At 41.6% G+C, this 27,918-nt stretch overlaps 1 protein-coding gene across 1 annotated transcript in view; it reads right to left on the bottom strand.

Annotated features, from left to right (window-relative positions):
• The window catches only part of fbxl17 (F-box and leucine-rich repeat protein 17), a 288,681-nt gene that overhangs the window by 180,642 nt on the left and 80,121 nt on the right, over positions 1-27,918 (bottom strand). The window contains exon 7 of the mRNA XM_033619610.2: positions 10,727-10,834. Coding sequence (XP_033475501.1) covers positions 10,727-10,834 — 108 coding nt within the window. The remainder of the gene's footprint in view (positions 1-10,726; positions 10,835-27,918) is intronic.

Genomic DNA, 27,918 nt, shown 5'->3' with positions numbered 1-27,918 from the left:
GTTGTGTAGCTGTGTTGTTCCTGTTTTGCTGAATGTGGTAATGCGAATGTTTCTTGCTCTCAAGTCTCTCTTAGAAAAGAGATCTTAAAACTTAATGAGACGGCCTGATTAAATAACGATTAAATTAAAAAAATACATAAAAGGAAACATGCACGACAGGCTTGACAAAATATCAATAATTGTAGTAGAAGTATTGATAGATTACACTTTATTTTAGTGAATTTGCCTGTTACCATTTAATTAATTTTAGCTGAATTAATTTTAAAAAATAAAAGCTGTGAATTTTTAAACTTTTTCACCATCAGTAAATCAATTAACCTACTTTAAAATGTAATTTGATAAGGCCCAAAAATTAACCATTTATTTCTCAATTTAATTCTGCTCCAAAAAAACAAATACAGAGCAGAAAAAGACATATTCAAATTCACAAAATTGGATGTGAATCTCAGTTTATAGACAAACTCCAAATCAAGTCAAATATAGAAAACATCTTATGCAAAGATAAGAGAAAAGCAATCACTTCGGATTTGACAAGAGCTGGATGAGCAAACAGCACTCGTGGTCTGAGAAGTGGGTGTAGCACCACATTTCTGTAATAAAGAGGCTGTTTAATTCAGTCCACATGACCAGAGGAGATCAGTGAGCTCCAAGCAGCATGGCTCCCACCTGCTTCAATTAGAAGCCTCTCTCAAACAGGAAAAATGAGAGCCGGAGTCAGAGGTCAAACACAAAACGCCGCTTTAAATGAAAGAAAAATAACTGGCTGTTTCAAAGGTACGTTATCCTTCAGCCAAGCATAGGCTGGAGTTCAATATTTGGAGAGGTTGATTTGACACTTTATTACATTAGTGTATGTCACAGTCTGGCACACACTGGCTGAGTGTGTGTGTACCTGTGTATGCTCTGCCAGACTACAGAGCTATAACTACCTGTGCTGTTACTTAATTTATTTACACAACGTCAAGCATCATGATGCCAAGCAGGAAGTTGAGGCCTGGTGGACCCCATGCAGAGGATATGATGTCATGGTTTGAACGCTGGCACGAACCAGCATGAGTTCATGGCTGTTGCTGTCCATCAACCTCAGTGTCCCGGCTGACAAGCAGTTAGATGACATTTAAAAAGCACAGACAGAGTGGGCATTGTTTTAGTCATAAATAGCGAACATGTTGGGTTTGGAAAGTATGAGCTGCTATTTCATTGCTGAAGTTAATTTATAACCACTTTGAGATTTAGTATGTGAGTTTAGTCAATGAAAAATACGTCCTACTGTGGGAAATCCACACAAAAAACACATGCATGCAAAGAACTGTCTATGAAGAAGGGGGAAAAATTTGCTTTTCAGTAAAACTAACAACCGTGACAGTGGAAACTCTCCAGTCTCAGACTGGCAAAGATAAGTAGACATTAGGAGTGCACCAACTGTAAATATTCTGGATGGATACTGAGGTTTAAAATAACAGTTTGTCTGATAGCCAATAGCAAATAGCTGATAGCTTTATTCTGTTTGGGTTTTTTTTGTTTTTTATTTCCTCTTTTGTGCCAGGGAAACAAAGAAATCTTCATCATAAAATAACAGTATGTTACAGTCTCTCTCAGTTTTAAAGTCATACAATCCTTCTTTACACTATTTTTGAATGAGCACAAATTCAATCATACAAATTCATGAAACAACCTTGAAAATAACGTTTTTTCACATGAAAAACATTTCTAAAAAAAAGATTCAAAAGCCTTTTCACTGTATTTAAAATATCATAATGTCCTCTCTAATATCTATTTTATATTTCTATGAAAACCTCAACAAATTTATCATTCAAACAACCACGTTTATTTGAGTTTCTTGCCAAAAACTACACTTAACAAAATTATCTCTCTATTTTACCAAAGTGAGCTTCAATGCATCATAATGTAACTCAATGCAACCTTCGTCAGCAGATAGTTCCAGCCACCAGCTGCTAACAGCTAACGTTAACTAGCTCTGCTCCTGCCGATGTCGACATAGATATGTTGTTCTCTATTGTTCCCAGGAAGATGGGGCATTGTTCGTTTCAAACCTTATTTTAAGCCTGTGCAAAATTAATGTGACACAGAACATGAGCCACTGCTATCGGTGAATGTATTCTTATTTGCAAATACGTCGATGGCAGCCAGCAACGCGAGTACTGGCCGATAAATCAGCGCATCCCTTGTAGAAACAAGTTTAACTCTTCTAAACAATGCAGGTGGAACTTTAGACAGTCACTTTGAAGTAATATTCAAAGTCTTGAGCAAGAAGTCAAAGTCACAGGGTGTTGTTGAGGTGGCATTGTGGCCCTGACACATTTTGCTCGGCTGTCCGTATGTGTTGGAGACTGTGTGAGACGGGACGAGGCGGGGGGGGGCACAAAGGTGAGACGAATGGCAGCAGTGTCACTAGGTGAATACAAGTGCGCACTCATGCATAGACGCTTCTTTTCCCCCATATCGGAGCATCCCAGACAGTTCAGTCAGACAGGAGTAAGCTGTGTCGAGACAATCCCTCTGCGGCAAGCCTAAATCACACACTAACCCCCCCTCCAGACGCACACTCAGAAAAACATACACACATATAAATACATAGAGGCCTGTGCAGACAGAGCGACATGAATATTTGAAAAAGGACTGAGGCGAAAGCTGGAAAGGCCATGGGTCTGGTATCACAAATACATTGTCTGCATCAGTCATGGACCAGTGAGCTGATCCCTGTGTGTGTAGGTGTGTGCGTGCATGTGTGGTTAACTTCTCTCTTTATCTGTCTTGTGCCCATCTACTGTCTATCACTTATTTTCCCTCTCCTACCCCCTTTTTCCTCTCTTGCTTTCTCCCTTACAGTCGCTAATCCTGCATGTGTTGGTGTTGATAACAAACTCAGTGGCGAGGAAAGGCTTGAGGAGATAGAGAGAGTTGGTTTCTCTTCGGCACTCTAAGCCAAATGACCACATGGGCACGCACTCACACACTCACGTACGCGAGCACGAGCCGGTGTGACAGCGCTGGATGACAGTCACAGTACAGTGACACTAGTTGGGCCAATAATGAGACATGATATCCCCCCCCTCCAGAGGTCAAAAACCTCTCTATCTCTGTCTGTCTCTGGGTTAAAAGTCTTAGAGCCAAATGAATTATTCTTCAATTACTCTTGCAAGAGACACACATCATCCTTAGGCTCTTCTCTGCTCATTATATTCATAAATCCCCCAATCTCCTCCATACAGCAGTGAAGAAAATTATTATTACAATTTCGACTCATTTCGCGACCCCCACAACCCCATTACCTTTCTTCCTCCAAATCCCCTCTGCTCCTTCGTTTTCCCCTTTATCCTCTCCACCACCCCTGAGACACAATACACATGTACAAGTACACAGTCGCGCACACACACATTTGTACATAGGAAAAGGTTCACGTAGACATGAACACGCACACACACTCTTACTTCCTTGGTTTGTGTTGGGGGTTATCAGTTTGACACAGGGCACTGTGATTATGTATTTTCTGTGCTCCAGTCAGAGGGAGGAGATAAGGGGCCAGCAGACTACAGCAAAGCCAGACACCACTCATCCTACATGGGGAGGGAGTGGTGGAGTGGAGGGTGTGAAGGTGGCAGCGGGTGAAGACCTATATCTTAACCTTTTGTGTCTCACCAACCTCTTTCCAAACCTGTGGTCATGACAATTTGGAAAAAGTGGGGGGAAATAAATGATATTTCTGTATTTTTTGCTCATATTTCCCCTCTTTTGTAAGAAAAATGGACCCTTTCAAAATTCAGAGCATTTGATTTGAGGTCACTGATCTCAGCATGGAGGTGGCTGAGCTGGCAGCTAGCCGCTAACAGTGCTAACTAAATAAATGTCAATAGTGACACAATGAAAATAGTGTTGACAGTGCAAATGGTGTCAACCGGAGGAACCAGACAGTGGCTTCCGGAGCACCTCTGTCCCACTATCAGCGAAAACCATAGACTGTAAACAAATAATGGACACAGCCACCCTGACGTCACCCATTGGTTTGTGGACTCCCGTTCTGAAGCCTTAAGTTTGGCATTTTGGCCGTCACCATCTTTGGCTTTTGGAGCCAGAAGTGATCATATTTGGATGAGACAGTGGAGATGTGGAGGAGCGAGGGGTGAATCAGACTCACGGACTGTGTTGACGCCTTACAGACAGCCCGTCAATGTGGCCACGCCCATAATTATGCATAACTTTAAACGTTAATAAAATGTGAACAAGTACAGCCGTAACGTTTTTTTGTTCCAGGCTGTAAACATGTTTATTTCAGCTGTAAAGTTGGGCTCTTTAAAATAGGATTCTACGGAGATTGACTCACTATTAGAGCCAGCCTCGTGTGGCCATTTGAGGAACTGCAGTTTTTGACACTTCCTTGTTGGCTTTAATTTTCAGCCTCAGATGTTGCCACTTGGTGGTAGCTGCTGTTTGAGCGCAGTGCCAAGCGGCAGCGTTGAGCTAGCCAGTGGGATACACCCATGTAATAACATGCATGAGTGGCTGTACCGGCTGACCACAGTCAAACAAACCACAAGAAAAGCTCGGATTACAACAAACACAGAGGGAGCATGACTTTATTCTCTGCTCAGGGCGCCATTACTCCACAGTGTCTTTACACAGCAGCTGGTGATTTGCTGCTATATTCATGCTCTGAATGTCGCTTTCAGAACCTTTAAAGGTTGTGAAATAAATCTGAACTCAGGATGTTGTAAGTACATGCTGCTCCACTAAGCAACCAGGATGGATAGAACATATGATTCTGGTTATGGAATTAAACAGCTTTCCTGTCATAAACCAGACTGTTTTATTTGCTCATAAACACACAGAGAGAATGAGGTATTGCCCACGGTCCAATTCTGTCAAATTTAGAGAGCATTTATCCAAGGTTCAAGCTTTTTTTCGCGAGAAGAACAACAAAAGCACTGGAGCGGCACGGCTGAATTAATCTACAAGACCCAAAATTAAGACCAGAAACATCCAAGCTCTGCACATCAGAGAGACAACACATAGCTATTATAGTCTCCAAATATACCTCTTTTCATCTCTGACACATTCTTCAACAGTCTCTCCATTTGTTATGTCTTTGGCCTCCTCTCGCTCCCTCTCCCGAGGGTGGGAACTTTCACACACACAAAAAAGGCATTTTGAGGCCTGTCTAAGGGCAGTGATAGGCTGATGTATGAGGAGGGGCATTGTGGGTAGGCATGACAAGCAAAGGGAAGCCATCAGTGGGACATCTAAGACTCGGGGAATGAAGGCTCTCTGGCACCCAGAGCTCCTCTCAAACACTGGCTCTCTGATAGAGCCGACCTTGGACTTAATCACTACCAGAAGAAAAGAGCGCCGCTTGACAGGAAGATGGAGAGACGGTGGGAGAGTGTGTGTGAAAAAGAGAGAGAAAAACACACAAACCACAAGAGTAAGCGAGAAAAAAAAAGATACATAGAGAGAGTGACAATGACCACAAGTAGAAAAAGACTGGACAGAGAGAGAGACGTAAACAGGTAACACACGGTTCAAAGAGATGGTGGAGTTTTGTGCAACTTTTTTTGTGTGACCAAGGGTGTCGGAGAATCAGAGGGAGAGCTCAGAAAACACTATGTGTTATCCACTTCTGAAACACACACAGATCCATTGCCTCAAAGACACAAACACACACAAACACATCTGAAAAGCCGGGGTTACACTCAAGCTGGCAGCGTGAAGCCTTCCACCCTTCTAATAACGGTCAATGCCTCCACACATCTATCGCACTTCCACCTCTGTGGCTTGTCACAGGCTTGACTAAAGGGTGAACCCTCTGAAACTGAATTAGGAGAGTGATTAATCTCACGCAGGTCCACAAGAAAACACATATAAAGTTCTCAAATTAGCTGCTGAAGGAGAGCGCCAAATCACTAAATGCTCTGGGATACCCACAAAGCCTCCACCCCAAGATATTTTGTATCCATTACACAGCCTTGGGATGTGACAAGCCTCATCAATAAAACTATTATTAATGTCAGGGGCTTCGAGCTAGCTTTGAGCTCCAATCTCAACACCGAGCATAAATAAAAATTTACAGTGTATCCCTGGCACGGCAACACAAAAGACCACATCAGACACATGTTTGCTCTTAAAATCATCTCAGTTTTTGTTTTGACATTTAAAGCCGTATGTAATGTTTGATTCCCAACCAGTAAGGCAAGTGTTAGAAAGCTTGTTTTCGATTAGCGGGCTTTATTCTCTCAGCCAGCCGGCAGAAATCTTGATATAGCCTTTTAGTCACTAACAAGATGATGATTTATCAAACGGCGTCTGGCTACAAATATTGAGTTGTGTTGCACATCACAGAGGAACCGCACGGCTCCCGTAGGACTGAAACACTGAAGAGCGAGCATAAAGGAGTCACAGCTTTACAGTTACTCTACAGACCATCTGCATCGAACTCGGCGCCATGGGTGGCCTATTTCAACCATCAGCTGGCTTGATTAAGAAAATACGATTTGAATTGATTTCCTCATACCCTAATTTGTGAGAAGTCGGCATAAAAAAATATCAATCTGAAATGAGTGTGTCATATGAGAGAAGTTAATAAAAGTAATGGATTTTCTTCCCTTTTTTCTGGTGATAGCTGAATAGCAAGTGAGGAGGTTGGGAAGATTATCAGAGAGAAAGGGAGAGAGAGAAAGAGCAATCAAGGAAGAAAAGAAGTGGGAGGGTGTGTGTGATAATCGAACAAGAGAGGAGCGCCGCAGTCCTGGAATCGCATGCAAGTCCACGGAGTCATCAGAAATGCAACGATTTTAAACGCCAGAATATGATTTTCAATCGACACTGGATGGGACCAAGTGGGAATGAATGAGAGGAGGAATCAACTGCTAAACGAGATAATTACTGTCAGAGATTATAGAGGGACAGAGAGGGGAAGTAGAGAGGCAGAGGGGGCGTCGCAGAACTGACAGCTGAAATGACAGAAACAAAGGGACATATGATTTGACTGTATATCCACGGACTGAATAAATGTGAATGTTGAAACATTTCTGCCTCATAAAGATTCATAAATTACGATCAATACCTACGCTAGAAACTTCAGCTATCTTTAAAAGACAATTCTTAAGTGGCTGAGTGAATCTGATTTAGAGTTATCACCCCATCGGTGTACTTTAGCTGCTGATGTGAACATCAAAACGTAATCTTAATGCAAATCTATTTGGAAAGCAGGATCCAATTTTGAATTTCCAAAGATGCTCTCTCGGTGAAAGATCGGTATAATGAGGTATGCCCGACTGATACAGGATTTTTGAAGCCAATGCTGATATCGATATTTGAGAGGCTAGAAAAGAAGACTCTATGGCAAAACTGTTGTATTGGATTGCATTCATTTGCAAAGTTGTACCTGATAAAATGGACACAGGCAAATTCACAAAGAATGGATTGTGGCCGCTGATAGCTCCATGAACTGCGCATCACTTGCAACCATTATCTGCCCTGTGTCAAGGTCTGAATAATAAAAGAGATTGCACTCAAGATATTACAACGCAGATGTGGCCATAAAGTTTTGAAACTGATTGCAATTTGCCCTTTGCTGCAACTGACTGCAATCATACATGTGGCAAAGTATAAATGTTGCCTTTGCGCCAAGCGCACAGGAGGCAGAACAACGAGAGAAAAAAAGAAAACTGAAATTTTCAGACTACAAGCTACAGGTCCTGACTGATGAGGTGCAGATACATTCTTCAAAACTTCCGGAGAACAGAGAGAAACATTATTTTATATCTTGTCCGTGAAGATTCTCAGTCATCCAGGTCACCCACCTACAATGCAGTCTTGGGATCCCTCCCCAGACGACTTCACACCCAGTCACACCTGGTCCCATCTAACCCTAATGACATGCATGATGGCCGGGTGGGTCAACGACTCACATGTGACCTTAATGACTCTGAAACTCAGAGCTCACATGAGACCTCAACGACTCTGTAAGGGTTCACACCCACGCAGAGTTTCAAGCCTGTGACTCCGCACCGGTCAGTTAAAACTGAAGAAGCCTCTTGGATGAGAGGTGAAACGTCTTCAAGAAACGCAAGCAAGTACAGTTGCCCAGGATATCGCACTCATGATTATTTCATTTCAAAGTTTGTCAGTGTGCTTCAGTTACCACCAACTGTCTGAATAGAAAGGGCCCAATTTTGCACTAAATGTATGCATATTACCAAATTTAAAGGTCTAGTGTGTAGGATGAAGTAGCATCTAGCGGACTCCGTGGATGAGGGCCTGCTCCATGTGTAGATAGAAACAGCTCATTCTACAGTAACAAAAACACAATGTTTCTTATTCTGTCAATATATTCTCTTAAATCCTATACACTGAGTCTTTAAATATGTGCGGATAGCACAGGAACACTGAGACAATATTTGCCCAGCACTACTTGCAGGTGCTTAAAAAGTACATGGTTGCTTTTTGTCTCACTTGTGTAGATTTAACGGCCACAAAAGCCACTAAATCCTTTTGTGAATTTTCCCATGAGTGTATTAACTTTGGGAAAATTGTCCTAAACTTTTTACAAAAATATCAGCATATTGCTAAAGCTATGACAACTAGTCACTGACACAGCAGACACTTCTTGTTTGAATGACCCTCTGGGGTTATACAAACACATCATTGGTATGTAAGTGTGTGTAGCAATGTCATTTCTGCTGTGTTTCTGTGTGTGTGTGTGTGTGTGTGTGTGGGTGGGTGTTATTTTTGTTGTGTCAAGTTGGTAAAGATGCAATATGTGGTTCTATATAAATCTACTATCTGTGTTGTTAAAGCACATTAGATTGAAATAAAAAATAAAAAGAAAACACAAAGATGTTTTCAGTCAAGGCAAAACTGCAGCTTTGAACAAAATATAAATATTATCAGAATTATGAACTTTTCTCTTCCGAACTCCTAAAACTTCACCTTGGTTAATACTGTAATAAATAATAATGAGGTGTGCTAGACTGTGCGTGTGGGCAGATGTGTATGCGTCCACCTCCAGGTATGCTAATGCTGTTATGACTGGCTGGCTTCATTACTGTCTGTCTACAACACACTGGCCAAGGTCAGTGGAGGCTGCAGAGATGATAGGGGGCCAAAACCATGAGCGCAAATTAATCTGCTGTTTAATCTAATAATGCAGCGTGGCATCGAGTGTCTCAGTCCTATTAACACAACTGTAATTGCATTTGAGTAGGAATGGGCGCACGCAGCCCGCAAGGGTACGTTCACACTTGCGTGTACACCCAAGTACATCAAACACAAATCGAATTGTATTACACAAGCACACTTGGGTGCGAACATACCACACACACTCACACATAGGTGCATTCCAGATGGATGGTACTGGGAGAAGGAAATAAATGAGAAGAAAAGCAAGTTGCAGATCTTCCTGGTGGATTCAATTCAAGCAATCATCGTGTGAGTGCATGTGTGTCCATGTTTATATGGCACGAAACATCTTAAAACCACAGAGCCCTGCTCATTAACATGGTAATATCCAAACAGCAGGGTGTAGTCAGAACAGCAGCGTATTATTAGGATTCATCTCATTAGGCTTTCATGAGATTTAAAAGTTAACATGAAATAACTTCAAAACTAAGTCTGAGATAAAACACACAGCCAGGCCCTGAGTTTACTCTCCAAAAGTTAATTTCCCCCCCTGGAGACAACGCATGGCCTGGAGCAACGCAGAGAGCTGGCCCACGGTAACAGGATTAGACAAAAAACGTAGTCACGCTAGAACTGTTGTTCTGTTGACATTTACTGATACAAGTAATTATCTCAAAACAGTGAAACTGTAGACTGGAATTAAAGTATTTCACTGCTGTTTTTCATAAAACTGGCTTTGCACTAGAAAGACAAATACCTTTGATTTTTGAAATTGGTACAATATGACCAGAGAAAACAGAGGAAAAGGGCTGTGGCATTCTCATTTGCTAAAGAGGTAGAAACCCTAAAACTACTAGAATGCACTGCACCACACAGGACCAATAAACGTTCCCTCTGATGGGTGACGATAAGGGAGATTGTCCATTTTGACACCAGAAACAATATAGCAGCCAGCTGGTAACAAACAATCTTGACTTGCAGTTAAAGAGTAAGCTGAAAAATTTTTCTGAAAACATTTAGGTGTGAAACAGGCAATACAGTAACAGAATCTCATATTTTATCAGCCGTGCTTGGTTTTACTGTTTGATGTCAGTGTTTTTTAGCCACTTCCTGTTGTAAATTTCTTGTTTTACAACCAAACAGTGCACTAAAATGTTTCTGAAGATATTTTAGGTGAGAAATAGACAAAAGAGTAACTGCCTAGTTTTATACTTTGATGGAAGTTTTGTTTAAGTTTGGGGGGAGGGGGTCTCTCTTGATCCACTTGTGTGTTCATGGTGGTGGCCATACAAAAATGTGATAGTACAATCTGTATTTTGAGCAACAGCCCTAAAGCCAGTGGATTTGAGCAAGAGATCTGGGCACTGGTAAGATGGAGGCTACCAGTCTATCACTTACACATACTATCCACATTGTTATGATGTACAGTTGGTTGAAAATCAGCCAAGTATCCCTTTAACCTCATTTTAACTGTGCTGCAGGAACTACAGTACCTTCACTTTTGCCAGTAAAGTAAGTAAACACATGACCTGAGCTCTTACAATAGGTCTTAACTATGATGATATAAGTCAAAAATGTGTTTCACACTTACCGCAGTAAGATGAATGACTCCCTGAGAGGTCACCGGGCATCCCATGAAGCCAACAAACTGCAGCTCAGGACAATGCTCTGCAACCGCTCGCACAGACCGATCAGTGACCTGGAGAATAAAAAAGAGAGAGTTTAAATGAGGATCCCAGATGAGAAACCTCTTGAACTTCATTTTTAAAATACTTGCAGGCTATTATTTCTGAAGTAGTTTGTTTTCTTTTGTTGGTTAGTTTGCAGGGGGGGGGGGGGTTTAACTCGCCAGTAATTTTCATATTTTGTGGTTGAGAAAAGAAACACAAAAGGAGAAGAGCAGGCCGAGGATAACAGACAAAACAGCTACAGGAGCATGTCTGCCAAGCGGCGTGGGCGTCGACCTATGATGGATGGACCGTTCCCCATCCTTCACCCAGCTGTCTACTAACAGCTCATAATGGATCAGAGATCAATAGGGAAGCAGAACATTTCCACCAGCTTCCACTGTAGTCATCAATACGGGTATTGATAGCTACTTCGCCTCCCGCATCACACTCAACACCGCAACAATATGTGGGAGATTGTTTGTCCTCTCTGTAGGCTTCCTCAGAGCTTCCTCAAAGTCTTCATCAATCACAAAGACAAAATAAGTTGAGAAGAAGAGAGACAGAACAGAGAGAATTGACTCTACGCTGTGATTAACTGGGAAAACAAAGAAAAACAAACATCAAAGAACATTAGAGAACAAAAATGGCTTTTTCGAGGCATCCCTGTCAAAATCTGCAACGTTTCTTTATGAAATTCCCAAAAAGCAATGCAGGCAAAAACATACATTTTAATACATAGAGAAAGAACATCAATTAGTGATGGATGCATACACACACAAACTTTTCCTTATCAACTTAAACATACTTTAAGAAAGTGCACTTTGGGTGAAATCCAAGTCTGACATGTTTTGAAAAGTAAATAAAAAGCATCCCTGAACTTTAATGTTTAATACAAACTACTGAGAGGAGTTTTGGAAGAATAACTTGAATATACGGCGGCTCAAGAAGACAAGAGTCTGACAAGGTAACATTAAAATTCATTTGAAAATATTTTTGGTATAATCAGTTGTTTTCTAAGACACAATTGCAAAATACATTTTGAAATATCAATTCTTACAGAGCTAAATAAACTCACTTCCTTGAGTTTGCAATTGCATACGTGTTAGCTTTGTTGGTGGCCTTGCTATCAACTTTTAGAAATGTCACCAACAACTTCTCAGATTAATAAAAAATTGAGTCAAAGGAACAGCTGGGGAAAGTTTTTCCATTTATTTGTCTGTTTCCAATGCAACAGGATGATTTTGAATAGTCTGACAGTTATTTGTGATAAAGCAGGAAGAAAAAAAACTGCATATCAACCACTGCTCCTCCCAAGAAACTGCCTTAATTGTGTTGACAAGATAATTAATAAGTCTTTTAGACTGGAGTTGTAGTGTTTAGTAATAGAACAACAGCAATGTACAGTTATAGATAGGAGGTGATCATAGTAAGATCCCTTAAATTGTGATTAGGACATTATATTATTCAAAAAGGTGTACCTGAAACTACAGTTTTCATTTCATGATCTTAGCTTTTTTACTTTAAGGTTTTTACCTGTAAATAATGTGTTAAAAGGTAGGATGTTGAGCACAGAGGTTTTTCAGGAAAACTGATGACTCACAAGTGAGATGCTGAGAGATTCTAGCTCAGTACTGGCTTTACAGAACCAGGTGAAATTCCCCACTGATGTACTTAAAGGTATAACATGCATGAATTGTTTGTTAATGCTTGAAAACAATATCCCTGGTGAGAGTGAAAGTAAAAGCCAACCCAAGGTTTACTCTACTTTGCTGCATTTGCATTTTTTCCTGTGATTTGTTTGTGATTTTTGTAGCCTCCTCTTGGATGTGTACTGCTTGTGGTCTGGCGACGGGCCGCTACCTTTTATAAAGTCTCAACCTCACCTGCGCACTGTTCCCAAACACAGCAAAATAGGAAGGAAAAATGAAAATACAGCCTCTGCAGATAAACACTGCCATATACTTCTAGTTGGACATAAGTAATGACAGAGAGGGATTTTGTATGATTCTATACATTACTTTTAGGAAAACCCTGCATAGTTTACCTTTACAAACACTTTTACATGTAATTTATGAATAAACTCCAGAAAGGATATGATGAAAACACTCAAAAGGTAGAGGCATGCAAGGCTCAGAACTGAATGCTAAGACTTGAAAAACAGTTTACAGACTTAAACTAGAATTACCGCCCTGCGGTTTTATGCCTCCAGGCTCCAGTCAAGTTTCTCTTACAGTTTACATCTATATCTGTGAAAACATGGATGCTTCACACATCTCCCCCCATCAGCAGAGAAGATCTACACAATCAGCACAGTTTCAAGGTGGGCAAATTAGTATCTGACAAAATATTTCTCCTTCTGTTCCTTAGTTATGACACTGAATAACAGCCAGAAAAGTGTTTTCTGCAGAACATTATGATGTCACAGTGAAGCTGACCTTAGACCTTTTGGATATAAAATGTCATCACTTCATTATTTTATCCTATTGGACAATTGTGTGAAGTGTTGTCATAATTAGCACATGATTTCTTGAGATATGGTCAAAAACATATTTTATGAGGTCACACTGACCTTGACCTTTGACCACCAAACTTTAATCAGTTCATTGTTGATTGCATTGTTTGTGCCAAATTTGAAGAAACTCCATCAAGCTGTTCTTGAGTAACTGCTTTTACAAGAATGAGATGGAAACAAGGTCACAGCAACCTTGACCTTTGATCCTTGACCACCAAAATCTAATCAGTTCATCCTCGAGTTCGAGTACATGTTTGTGTCAAATTTGAAAGGCATTCTTGAGATAGCATGTTCATGAGGATGAAAAACTTATCAGTTCATTATTGAGTCAAAGTGGACATTTTACTAAATTTGAATAAATTCCCTCAAGCTGTTCTTGAGATATCATGTTCACAAGGATGGGAGGCACAGAGGGACAACCCAAAAACAACACCTCTGTGTACAACCATCGCCGGCGTTGAGGCGTAAAGATTGATCCAACCACCGCTTGAAACATAAGGCTTTCAATATAGTGTGTATACAAAACTCAGACTTCAGTAACAACATTGTATTTTCAAGCATACATTTACAATTGATAAGATATCCCAGATAGTTTTTGGTTACGAGTTATGAGTGCACTGTCATGCTGCTTTAGCCTAGTCCTTTCTGAGTCATGTATGTGGGTTGAAATATTCGTATAGTTTTGATACAGGGGACAGAGTCCCACTGCCAGTGGATTTCACACTGTGGCCGGACAGCCAGAAACACAAAGCCATTGTAACTGCCTCACCTCTGTTCAGCCAAACCCCGGTGCGCTCATAGATCCATTTGACGCCCTACCTAGTAACACTGATTACACTACTTGTAAGCCTTGCTCTTTACTGATGACTATACTTATCCATATACCTCACTCTAATGCTGCCTCTCTCTCTGTCTTTCTCGCCCTGTTTCACTGCCTTCCTCCCTCCTTCTGGTCTACCTTAAAGGTTACTGAGTCGAGGCAGAGGAAGATGGAAAACCCAAAGAGACAGCGAGGGGGAAGAGAAGTCACAAAAAGAAAGAACAAGGTGTCCATTTATCTCTCACCGAGTCACATACAGTATGGCTTATCTGGGTAAAACACCTCCTATAACTCTGGTAAAGCTCAAAGATATGTTTCTCATCTTATCGGAAAGTGACTGTAAAGTGCAAAATGGTTCATGAAGGAACATAACTGCAAAGGATTTCTAGTCACAGGTGAGGCTGTGGAAATAAGTTTAGGTGTCATTTAGCATTGAGCAAGGTGTTTGAGAAGAAGGTCCATAAAAACATTTAGTCTTATCACCTAATATATGAAACTTTGTCAAAAACATTTTAGGTTAGTACTTTTATTCTGACTCTGAGTGAAAATCAAACTTGAATTGAAGGAGAACAGGAGACCTTGAAAGCTTTGTACCATTTTTTAGCCCGGTCCAGCTTTATGGATGGCAATGTTGGTCAATCATTCTTCCACTTTGACCATGAAATATCTTAACAACTATTGGATGGACTGCCATGAAATTCTGTGCACACATTCATGGTCCCTGGAGGATAAATCTTGCTGATTTTGATGATGCCCTGACGTTCAGTGCCACCAGCAACACAGTTTCCACTTGTTCAGTGAAATATCTCAACTACTGGATGAATTAATTTCATTTTTATTTTATTTTTTAATAGACATGTTTAAACAACTATTTGAGGGGTTGGTTTGAAATTCCATACATCCACCCCACATACTGAAATACACAGACTTTTCAAAGTTGTATGAACACAAAGTTTTTTAGATTTAGTTTTCCTTCTATATTATATCCCCTTGCCTGTCACACAAAGTTTTTTTTAATATTGCCAGGAAGTCGATAATTTGATATTTACTTTTAATCTATCTTAATATTTGGTATGCAACCAAACACCTGACGATGACATTCCCATCAGCCTCAGCTACTCTTTGTGTTTTTTGCTAATTAGCGAATGTTAGCATGCTAACACGCTAAAACTAATTTGGTAAACTATGGTTAACATTACATTTGTTAAAAAATAGCATGCTAATACTGTCACTGTAAGCATGTCAGCATGCTGACCAAGTGGCAACTTTCAAGGCTGAAAAATGAATCCAACACGGAAACTGCAGTTCCTCGAATGGCCACATGAGGCTGGCTCCAAAACTGAGTCAATCCCCATAGACCCTAATATTAAAATGCCCAACTTTACTGCAGAAATAAACATGTTTACAACCAGGTACAAAAACAGTTTTTGTCTCTATAGCTAATTTTAACATCCATGACAACTGTATAGGGGTGAATGTTTTTTTTATAACTCACATGTTCACAATTTATTACGGCCCAAAGTTACACATGTTTGTGGGCGTGGTCACTTGAATAAAAGGTTATCTGCAAGGCGGTGCTACAGTCTGTGAGTCACACCCACCCCTCCCTCCTCCACAGCTCTACCCTCTCGTCCAAATATGGTCACATTCAGCTTGCCAAAAATGCTAAACTCGAGGCTTCAAAACGGCTGCTCACAAACAAATGAGTGACGACACTGTAGGTACGCCACATAATATAGCTGCTAGTGTGACTGCAGACTGTGTGTTAATTCTCACTCCTGGATCGTCTTGCAGAGGTGTTCATAAATACACAGGAGTTATTTTTTTACACGGTCTAAGTTATAGTTCAGTTCATTTTAACAACAGTAATCCCTTCATGTTTTGAGGAAAAAGCAGGCATTGAGGGAATTGTGCAGAGTTCAATAATGTCCTTCCTCCTTCTTCTATCTGTGTTTTAAACCTTTTACAAAAAGTAATAAAACTTATCATCCAAAACAGAACCGTTCATCCTGGACACGGCTGTGTGTACAAGTTGTAGCAGCTCACTGTACTTGCTGGCTTTGTACAGAACAGTTTTTCAGAGCAATCAATAACTGGATGCACCTTAAAATTCTACGCCTCAGGTTTGGACCCACCACACAACTCCCTGCAGTCAGAAAAGATTAACTGAAGGTGAGTCAGCGCTCCCACTCTGAGACACTGATGCATATGGAACCTGATCTGCTGGGCCAGGTGGAGACAGGGAGGAGAGAGGAGCGGACTTGTCTTTTTGAGTATGAAACGTGGGGGGAAACAAACCTCCAGAAGGACCAGTCTGAGCTGAGCAGCTGGCAGGTGAAGTGAGCTGGCCGGAGCCCCCCCCCCTTCCCTCCAATATGGCCTCTGCCAAAAAACCATCAAGGAAAACATTTTCAGGTTGACTACCAGCAGAATCAAAAAAGCTACGCACCGCCGTGATGCTTAAATCAGAACCGTCTGTGAGAGAAGCAAACGAATCACAGCAGAGGCCACCTCCAGAACGTCTTTCACACTGATCTTTGTTGCAAGAGTGTGCGAGTGCAGTTCTGTGTGTGTGTGTGTGTGTGTGTGAGTATATACACCTGTGTGTGAAAGCAGAAGAGACGAAAAGAAAGACAGCAGGTTACACATCTACAGTAACTCTCAGCAGGTGAGAGGGGAGACAGAGGAGAAAAAAATAAAATTCCACCAGAGCAGAACAGGCCAGAAGGGCATGTACCGTATCAGATTAAGTTTGTGGAAGAGTGTGTGTGTCCCCATGTGTGAGTGTGTGTGTGAGTGAGTAAGACCATATGGGTTTGTAACTAAGATTTGTCTCCAACCCACAAACACAAAAACCCGTCCCAAATTTCTCTCTGCTCCCCTCCCCCTCTCTCTCTCTCTCTCTCTCTCTCTCAACCTTTCATGGACTTTGATTTAAAAACATGAAAAGAGCCATGGCAGGGCTTTGGAGAAGAAGTGGCTAGCCAAGAGAGGCCTTAAAGCCTTTTAGAAGGGATCTGGTTTAATGGTCTCTGGGTGAAGGAGGTAAGGAAAGCAGGAAAAAAAAGTGGGCTGAAATGGTGGAAATGCTGCAGTCATAAAGATAGCCTTTGTGTGTGTGTGTGTGTGTGTGTCTTAAAGAGCTGGAAGGTAATTGTTGAGAGTGCTGTGGTAGCAAAAAGGGGTAATGCTGTATGTGAGTGTGTGGTTTTTGTCTGGCGGCCTGTTCATACAAAACGCTGGGGCAGCACCCAGGGGCCACTTCTCATCCAATAAGGGCATTTAAGCTTGTCAATATCGTCTATCATACGACTCGTTTGACTCCATCAAACGCACGGGCAGAAGAGATGTAGACAGAGAAAAACCAGAACAGATTGCCATTCATCCCTTTCATCCTTTGTTCCAACAGTTTTCTCCCTCCCACCTACTAAAGTTTTACATCCCTCCCTCATTTAGAACTGGCCAGTCCTCACCAACAAAAACAACCCAGCAAGAATGCACCCTCCCTTACATCATTAACCGTGTCCTTTCTTTAATTTCTTCCTTTGTGTGTTTTACTCTCTCTCTCACGCACACACACATTCAGGTGAAGCCGGTTTCATCACTGAGAGAGATGGCGAGGAGTACGTGGAGGGCAGGCACACTGTCATTTGTCTATGTTTGAAACTCTGATTCACAATCACACACACACACACCCCCACAAAAACTCATTCATCCCACAAACGCGCATGATAAAAATACACTTCCTTGCCCAAAAAAGTAAAAACACTGCAGAACTTTGAAACTTTTTCTTCCTTTCATTGCCAACTGGAGCTAGTCGATCCTCGTTAGACCTCCCATCCAGCTGTGGCTGATGGGAGAATGACCGGCCAAAAACCTGAGAGAGCGAGCTGAGAAAAGTACCCTGTTCAGAATCCACTCAGCCTAAGTTATATTTAACTGGTTGCCAGCAGCCGTTTGTCACTCAAACAAGAGCAGGCAGCATCATTTAGTTGCAAAGCTTCAAGGATTTACTGAATGTTCAGCAACATGAAGTATTTGGTCTTCTGGACCAAGGAAAAGATGCAGCCATGAACAATTCAAGTTTAAACTGCAGGACATCTAAGGTGCTTTTTTCTTTTTTTGCAGTGAGCCATATATTTGGAACCTGAAACACACTGTTGAGCCTCCTCAGTGTCATTGACCAAACTCAAGGTAACACAGTTACCTTGAGTTTGGTCAATGACTTATTTGTAAAAAACTTATCTAAACAAGGCCAGAGAGTGCTTCACAAAGTGCATAGAAATAAGAAAACAAACCAATACAAAGGAAATGAAACAAAAAATACAAATCACAAAAGTACAAATCAGGCATTAAAAGGGAAAGCTTTCCTATAAAAAAATGTTTTACGCAACGATTTCAAAACGGGTAATGTGCTAGCCAGCCTAATCTCATCAGGCAGAGAATTCCAGAGCTTTGGGGCCTTTACGCCAAAATCCCGTTCACCTTTAGTTACCAGCCTTGATCTAGGGGTGACGAGTGAGGGTAGGCTTGAGGATCTCCGGTCACGACGAGAAAATGTTGCTAATTAACATACCTGCCAAGTCGCAAAAATGTTAGTACTGAACATATCAGCAAAATGTTCACTGACAATGTATTTCAGTTGTTTTCTTCCAAAATAGGCAATCTCACACTACACTATCCACTTGCAAGGACAACAACATTATTTTTTAAATTATCATCTTTTGAATGCGCAGTCCTGCACTTTGTATATCCACCATTCACCCTGGCTAACCACTAAACAGACACTAAAACACTGCAGAGGAATTCACAAAGTAATCTTCCAGGAATATGCGCCTTGCCAGATGACTGCAATTTAGTACAGCAAAAGTTGAGCCAGGTTTAACTTCTTTGCAGGATGATTCTGCATCTTTTTTGCCCAGGGTCCTCTGCATCAGCAACCCCACCGAGGCAACACAGCTGTCCAATTAGAATAAATGAGGCTGAATAGTGGCTGGACAACTGGGTGTGCCATGGCAATCAGAAGAAACTGCCTGTCCAAATGTACTTTATCCAAAGCATAGGGTAAGCAGTTAAGCATCATATAGATATAACCTCTGATTAGGCCACTGAGTATCTTCTTTTTGCTTAGGGTGAAGGTAGAATTCAAAGGCAGTTTAAAAGGCACTTTACGTCAGGTTTAATGAGAGGTCAAAACATTTAACATTAATATTGGGCTTCCATGTGAATGGTTACCCAGGGTGTGCCAGATTTTTTGCAAATTGCCCAGTGTTTTCCCAATATGCATATAAAAATCTCATTATACACAATTAACTTGCTGTTTCCACTTAGAGCAGCCAGAGTCGGGGACAAGGAAGGATCATAAAATGAACACCCCAGAGTGTTCTGATCAATTAGCCACCAATCATTATTGGCTGATATTTGTTCTGAATAGTTTGAAGGCTGTTAAGTTGATGCAAAACACACGAGACAACTTATTTACACCCTGCTACAATAGCCTCAATTGTCTGGTGGTTCTGACAGCATGTAGCACACACTGATCATTCACCATTGCGTTCATGGTTTACTGCTAATCTGACGACCAGCTCACCTGCCTGTCCTGACTGCAGACACACCGTCTCTCTTCTCGCTTGCCTAAGACACATGCCTCACTGAATGCTTGTCTTGTCCTATACTGTGTCTAGACAACCAGCTTGGTATCTTTATGTATACCAGCTCCATCTCTTCTGCATTTCTCCAGGATTTGAGTAATTTTGCCTCTGCGACTGAAAACACAAGGTTGATTATGGGAGACCAGGGTCAATTGTAACAGACTTTGGTTTTGATGTCATTTCTCTGAAACCTCTTGAACTATTTAATACAATGTTTTTGTGGGTAACTTGTATCTGTGTCTTACTTGCTAAGAGTCATTAGTTGTTTTAGCAAGCAATGTTAGAGTCACAATATTGATTGAAACACTAGATGTCAAATGTTACATCTGCTGCCATGAGCAGAAGCGACTGTAAGAGCATATGAGGGATGGGAAGAAATTTATTAAACATAATTCGACATCTACAACTGTGTAAAAACGTGTCTAAAGCCTTTCTAATGTCAGAAGACGTGTTACTTATCTTCAGGCAGTGCAAAATAAAACTCATGCACTTCAGCATCACTGCCTGAGGGAAACACTGCATTGCCATACAGTGTGTATTGATATGAATAAATGTACATTATGCCTCCATAATCTTCACAAACTTTTACAAATTAAACAAGAAGACGAAAAAAAATTCCTGTCACAACAACACCCAAGTCCTTGGAAACAAAGTACCACACACTACTATTTCACAGTGACAAAGATGCTTAAACTCAGCCCACTGAATATCATGATGTCTTTATGAAAGCTCTCGGTTACTGAATTACACTGTGCAATTTTACAGATTTCCAATATTACCCATAAACAAGGACGCCAACTGCAGGCCTGCGAGGTGCAAATTGAAGTGGGACGATTTTCATCAAAGTTCTGTTCTTTCCAAGGTAATCAGTTTCTCCATAAATACTCTCTTAGGGGTGATACTGCAGTGGGTTCATCACAGCTTTGTAATACACACACACACACACACACACACAAACTAAGGTGCACACTCATAAACTCACGCACACACCCGCACACACCCAAAACTTTGTCTCTTTTTAAAGAGCTCAGATGGGCTGTATTGACGCTAAGGACTGGTGATCAGGCAAAAATCTAAATGAATACTTATCATCCTCTGTAATATCCGATGCCTGGAGACAAAAGCAACACGGAAAGTCATAAAGTTTTACTACAGCGAGGGAGAGTCTCTTTACTGTGCTGTCTCTGTGCTGATGAGCAGGCACTGTGCACTAAGTGCAGGGCGGGTTGCTTGGAGCTGCGCATGTGTGTTCATCACCAAAGCATCACAGAGGCAAGCGAGAAAAGCTTTAGCAAAGCTGATTCCAATTTAAACCTGCAGAAAAAAACAAAGATGTGCGATGTGCTTTCATACAGACATGAAAACATTCACACGGGCAGCAGACGTCCGAGCCAAGTACAAAGTTGAGTCCAGACAGATGTGAGGTTCCTGTTCTCAAGCTATCCAGCCTGGTGTTTTCCTTGGCTAAACAGAGGGACTAGTTGTATTTATGGGACGTGATGAGACAGGAGCACAGGATGGATCGCAGAGCGAGACAAAGGAGAAGAAGAGGGGGAGGAGGGGGTGAGGGGGGATGAGAGATTTGCAATCTTTTCATGTTAACATAATGTAACTTCTAGTCTTCAGTGTATTGCTTTGGCAAGCTTGGCTGCTTCTTTCATGCCTGTAAATCCTGTCTGAATATGGATGTGACAGACAGGCAGTGAGAAAGATGGAGAGGTGCTATGACAGGCCAAACAAGCAGTGTGTGTGTGTGTGTGTGTGTGTGTGTGTGTGTGTGTGCAGGGGAGTATGTGAATATGAGAGCAATCTGATCTTATTAGAGGCCTGACGGGATGAGGAGCTGTGATGAGAGCTCTGAATCACCACCATCTAATCAATCAGTCTAATTAACCGAGCTTTATGAACACTGGGCCGAGCTGAGAAAGAATCCGCCGACACACAGATTAATAATGATTACTGAATACACTGCAACACATTCTATTAATAATCCATCTTCATGCCTATCCAGCGGCTTTGCATAAGAAGCCGCTTCATTGCCAGTTGCAGGAAATCCTCTGAAACGTATTAAAGGTTCTTCTGTCTCCATCAAGTCTTTCAAAGTAAATGAAATACTATTCCCAAGAATTCATTTTGATTTAATGAAGTGTAAAGTTCCAAAAGTGACTCAGTGCGTTGGTATCATAATACAATTGTGCCACATTCATGTCGAAGGCTTTTTTAGCAATGTAATTTAATATACAAACATAGCGGACATGATAAAACCCCTCAGAGGAAGATGGTTTAAATGTTGAACTTTCGAAAACAGTCAGAAGTCAACTTGGTTTGCGCTCACACTTAAGTTTATGACTGGACATTCTGCTCTTTGACGCCCACCCATGCCCTCACAGAAGACTCCTGGTGTGGAAGTCAAAACAGGTCACAACAGAAGGATAGGCAGTAATGCACTCTTGTTTGTGTGTGCATTTTGTGCTGTTGAGTTCTCACACTACGCAGACCTTTAGCCACCAGCGGGGGTCTGCATGGGTATGTGATGTTGCCATGACCTACTGCTGGGCAACACCGAGCAACGACTGTCAGCGATGACATAACCACTCCCTCACAACTTGACTACCCATGATGCCACGCTGTGGGCAGTCTGCATTTTGTTTTGTAAATGAGTCTCTCTTTGTCTCTCTGGGGTTTTAGTGTAAGCAACCAACACATCTGTCACTCTCTCTATTTCGCTCTCACCATCTTCTTGCCTCTCTTAACCTTTGTCCGGCTCGTTATTTTCAGCTGGAAGTCGTAGGAGAAAGCAGAGCTCGGTCAGAAGGCCAATGTGCAAAACAAAGCAAGCAAAAGGCCACGCTCTCACAATATTTACACAGGAAAACAGCCAACAGAGGGCAAGCCAGAGGTGAACCAAATAAGTGGTATTTAACGACGACGATGATTCAAGTGTGATCTTTGTCAAAACAGTTATTCTTCTCAAGCGAGTAAGTTTTGGGAGAGAGTGTAGAATTTTAGTAGCGCTGCAAATAATGGATTATTGATTAATCTTCTCATTATTTTCATGATTAATGGATAAATTGTCTTGAAGGGCTGCCCAGTGAAAACTGAACATTCAAATAATTATTCAGAGACCTCACAGAGATTCTTCAAGGGGTTTTGTCAGTGTGCTACACACTTCGAAGGATACTCCATCCCCAGACTTAGGTGCAGAGTGAGTGCTCTTCATTTTCATGCTGCTCTCCAGTACAGGCAGCTGCAGACCCAGGGTGAGTCTGAGTGAGATGAAAGCAGCTGCCTGCAGGATGAGAGGTTTTGCCTGGTCAGGCTCTGAGTTAACATTATCTTCTGCCTTCTGCTTAGACGTGGTGACTTTACAGCTCGCAGTAACATAATGAGTCTCAGTCGTCCAGGTCATGGTAATCTTAAGTGCTTTATCGTAAGCAACTGGACTTGCTTATGTTTCATGAAAATGTTATACCTCTAATCCAAGAGGCTTCTTCAATTCTAGCAGACTAATGCAGAATCGCAGTCGCATAACATGTGACCCCAGCGGCTAGTATAGAGCCTGCGACTCCACACCAGTCCGTTAGAACTGAAGAAGCCTCTTGGGTGAGAGGTAAAACATCTTCATGAAACTCAAGCAAGTCCAATTGCCTACGACATAGCACTTAGGAATAGTCTATGGCTTTTGTTTGATATCTAGCGTCAGCAAAAAATGCTGCACATTTCCAATCCGCCATTAACGTAGTTAGCACGCATTAGCTCAGAGGGCTAACTTGGCTTGTTTACTATATTACAGGAATGTCGCTGTCACCCTAAACATCTGGCTGAGCCCTGTTCAAACTCTCAAACTCTATATGAAAAAAAGGAACAAACAGTCAAATATTTATATTAAAAAGCCACACCCAACTTGACTGACATAATTCATGTACAGCCCTATTGTTTTGTCTATTACATGACAGAAAATATTATTTAAAAAATTCCACAGTGATGTTTTCAAGTTGCTTGTTTTATTTGACAAATAGCCCAAACCCCAGATACTGAACTACCTACCATGTAAATCAAGAAAAGCATTAAACCCTTTGATCCATTTGAGAAGCTGGAACTGATGTGTTTGGCAATTTTGCTTAAAGAAATAAAGGCCTAAACCTTTCAACATGTACTGAAGCAAAATAAAAAGCTTGAGCTTGGCTGAGGAGGAGTATGGTCATCCACTTTCATCACCTACCACCTACCCAGGGATTCTTCACATCTCTCCACTGTACACTGTGACAAAAACACCATAAAATTATCTGAAAAGCTCACTGTATATTTTTCAAAAATCGAAGCTGGCTCTGAAAGATGACTATGTCTGAAAAATGAAACTCCCAGGATCAATAGATCCACTTTTCTCCAGCTGTGGCCATCTCAGACACACTTGGAAAAATAAAAATCCATGAAAAACTTGCCCTATCCTTTTCACATATTTCAAAAAAAGGTAACTGCTACCTACTTAGCACGAATGACTCCATAGCCTGAACAAAGGCAGCATTTTATGCGTTTTTTATGCGTTTTTAGCGGAAATCAATTAATGTGCTATCTCCACATATGCACAGTGCAAACTTCCCTCTCTAACACACACACACTTGTCAAGCAATCTTGACTCATTGTCATCAGCCTTGATGATGCCGGGGAGGACTGAAGCCTGCATGGGTGATCGCCAAAGTGATTGATCGCCTCACTCGTCTGTACGCTCCACTCTCGACTGAAAATTACCTGTCATTTATTCAGTGGCTTAAAGCCGTCAGTTCCCTCAAGAGTTTACACACTGTCTTATCGTGATGTGGCTGTGCGCATGTGTAATTGTACATACAAGTGTGTGTGGGCAAGGGGTGAGTGTTGGCTTCTGGAGACCCCTACATAGCAGCTTGCACGAGACGAAGGAGAGATTTTGTTCTCGGCCTGTTTCCCTGAGGATCAATAATGCTTTGTTGCGTGTCAGACAGAAATCAGAAGCTGCTGCGGAGGAAGCCAAAAGACTTACTTTACTCCTTTAAATGCAAAGTCATTATGCCACATTGTAAAAACCCTCCGACTGTTCTCTTGAGGCTTCAAATCCCAGCGTGTTCTGTTCCCAAGCAACATATCAATAGTTCTTTGTTGCATGTCAGGAAGAAATCGGAAGCTACTGCGGAGGAAGCCGAAAAGTCACATTTTACTCCTTTAAATGCAAAGTGGTAACTATTATTACGCCACATTGTCAAAGCCCTGGAACGCCTCTCGTGAGTTTCCAAATCCCAGTATGTTTTTTTCCCAAGCACATATTCACTGAGGGGCTCATCCTCAATGTCAACTTACCATATTAGCTCTATGGTATGAGAGGCCTCAGGCTGATGTGCGCTATGGAGCAATGAAAGTGCAGGCTAGTTGTGTTGCTTTGATGATCCCTGTTGTAACAAAACATCTCTGAAAGCAAAAAGTCCAGCAGCGTGTACAGTAAGCTAAGAGTTCGGCATTTAAAAGCAGTACAAACAGGTTGAAGTCAATAACCATTTTGCAAAACAACCACAAAAGACACCATTTCATAAGAGAAACAAACAACTCCCTGTTCTTTTTACCTCTTTCAGGGAAGCCGGGGAAAATGCATTATTGGAAATACTGCTTCTAAACCCATTCACTCTGCCTATAGCAAGCCATCAATTTTACAGCTTGCCCTTCAGCTTCTGTTTCTAAACAGCACAACACACACACACACACACACACACACACACACAAGCATTTGTCTGCACTCATCAACTGTTAAAAGCTGGCAGTGACATTTAAAGATGTTGGATTTGTGTTTTTAGCACATTACTATGGGCATTGCAGCTACTCTCTAATGTTTAATTCGAAGATTTAATTAAGAAAAAAAAACTAGGTCAGAAATGTAGTGAAACACTTTTATAATGGCCCTGTGTTGAGAAACAAGAGTATAAACTCTTCCAGAGATGGTTATTTTTTTCCACATTTGATTTAGAAAACTTGCCACAGCAGTCTTCCTGATGGTCTACGTGTGTATCTGCTCAGCATCTGACTGTTCAAACTCAAGACAAACATTTGCAATGATTCAGTGTAGCTTCTAACTACATACACATTAGTATCCTCGTTCTGATTATATTTAGGATATGACATTTGCACGCACCATAGAGAAACATGGCTATTCATATCCTTGTATACTTGATTCTAATATTATCCAGGTTTCTGCTTCTCTGTGCAAGTGCAGGTTTGTCTTTGCGACCTCAAAGGCTCAAAGAGCTGCAGATTGTGCGGGAACCAGGGTGCAAATCACTGGCATATATTTTGGGAGTGTCCTCTCCTATTCAATACTTTTATTTTGGGAAAAGCTGACTTTCAACCTGGACATTTTCATGAATACTTATTCGATGTTTTGATTTCAGCTGGTAAGAAAGCCATCACAAGACAGTGGCTACTTTCTGACTCCCCCACAACAGAAGAATGGACAGATATAGTTATTGAAATATACATAATGGAAAAAATTACCTTCTCACTTCACCTACAAATGAACATATTTACGAAGTTATGGTCAAACTGGATTCCATATGTGCGACAGTCACGGCCATTGTTTATGGAATTAACGAATTAATAGGTCCCTTAAAGAATGCCTGGTCTCCTAACCAACTGAAAATAATGTACTGGAATGTCTCCCGATAAGTTATGCTGTTTAACTGATGTAAAACCACAATCATCAGGCAGGCGCTTAACCGGTCCGTTGTGGTGAAAAGGGAGCTTAGACAGAAAGCGAAGCTCTCGATTTACCGGTTGATCTATGTTCCAACCCTCACCTACGGTCACGTGCTCTGGGTAGTAACCAAAAGAACGGGATTGCGAGTACAAGTGGCCGAAATGAGTTTCCTCCGCAGGGTGGCTGGGCTCAGCCTTAGAGATAGGGTGAAGAGCTCGGACATGTGGGAGGGACTCGGAGTAGAGCCGCTACTCCTCCACATCGAGAGGAGCCAGTTGAGGTAGTTCGAGCATCTGGTAAGGATGCCTCCAGGACGCCTCCCTTCGGAGGTGTTTTGGGCATGTCCAACCGGGAGGAGACCTCGGGGCCGCCCCAGGACACACTGGAGGGATTACATCGCCCGGCTGGCCTGGGAATGCCTCGGGGTTCCCTCGGAAGAGCTGACGGAAGTGTCTGGGCTTCTTTGCTGAGGCTGCTGGCCCTGTGACCAGGACCCAGATAAGCGGAGGACGACAAGTACGAACCCACAATATTTTTAAGTATATACTGTATTTTCTTTTCTGGTAATTGGGTGGTTGCTTGCAATAAACCCTTTAATACAGCACTACATTGTTAATCATCATAATATTTGCTCCACTGACAAACTACTACATAGCTTGACTTGATGCCACACCGGCAAACGATCCGAGACGGATCAGAAAACTGGATAAGGTATTTACATGCCAGAGTATTGCCGTTTCTATCAGAGTACTGGCATATGCGAGTACTCTAAAAATCTTGATCTTAATAGGGATAGATTGCATGTAAGGAACTCTACGATTAACAATGTGTTTATGTGTTTAAACAGTGGGAGTATGGCTTTCTCAAAGCGTCAGCAGTCGTCATTATTGGTGGTTTGCTGGTGGTCTGTCCCTTTCTCAAAGAACTGGAAACCACCAAGAGAGACTCTGGTCTGCACAACTCTGAACCTCTTAACCCTTCAGTGTTCCCATGGTAACTGCGCAGAACAATCTATCGGTGCGGGCTTGAAATTGACTTTTAACACTTTGAGCTTTACTTAGAGATCAGTTTTATGTCTCATGCTAATGATGAAAAATGGGACTTAAAGAGGCCAATTCGACCACAGACCTGGAACAGAATGACAGGCTGCCGTGGTGACGTACCCATCGATGCTTGGCGTTACAGCTATGGCCCATATTGGATTGTTCTGTTCAGCAGTCTATGGAGAGAGACCACTGCCTCTTCTTCTTATCGACACACTACTAAAGGTATGGAGCGGTAGCTGGCAACTGCTGAGAGAATCACAAGACTCGCAAACAACAGCTTCAATGCTCTCTCTCAGGGAAACATCGGTTTTCAGAACCTTTGAGTTTCTGTGAGATGACATTGATCTTGTTGGTGGATCTTTGATGTTA

The sequence above is a fragment of the Epinephelus lanceolatus genome, chromosome 9 (assembly GCF_041903045.1).
Source record: "Epinephelus lanceolatus isolate andai-2023 chromosome 9, ASM4190304v1, whole genome shotgun sequence".
Lineage (NCBI taxonomy): Eukaryota > Metazoa > Chordata > Actinopteri > Perciformes > Serranidae > Epinephelus > Epinephelus lanceolatus.
This window is presented reverse-complemented; position numbering and strand designations above follow the sequence as displayed.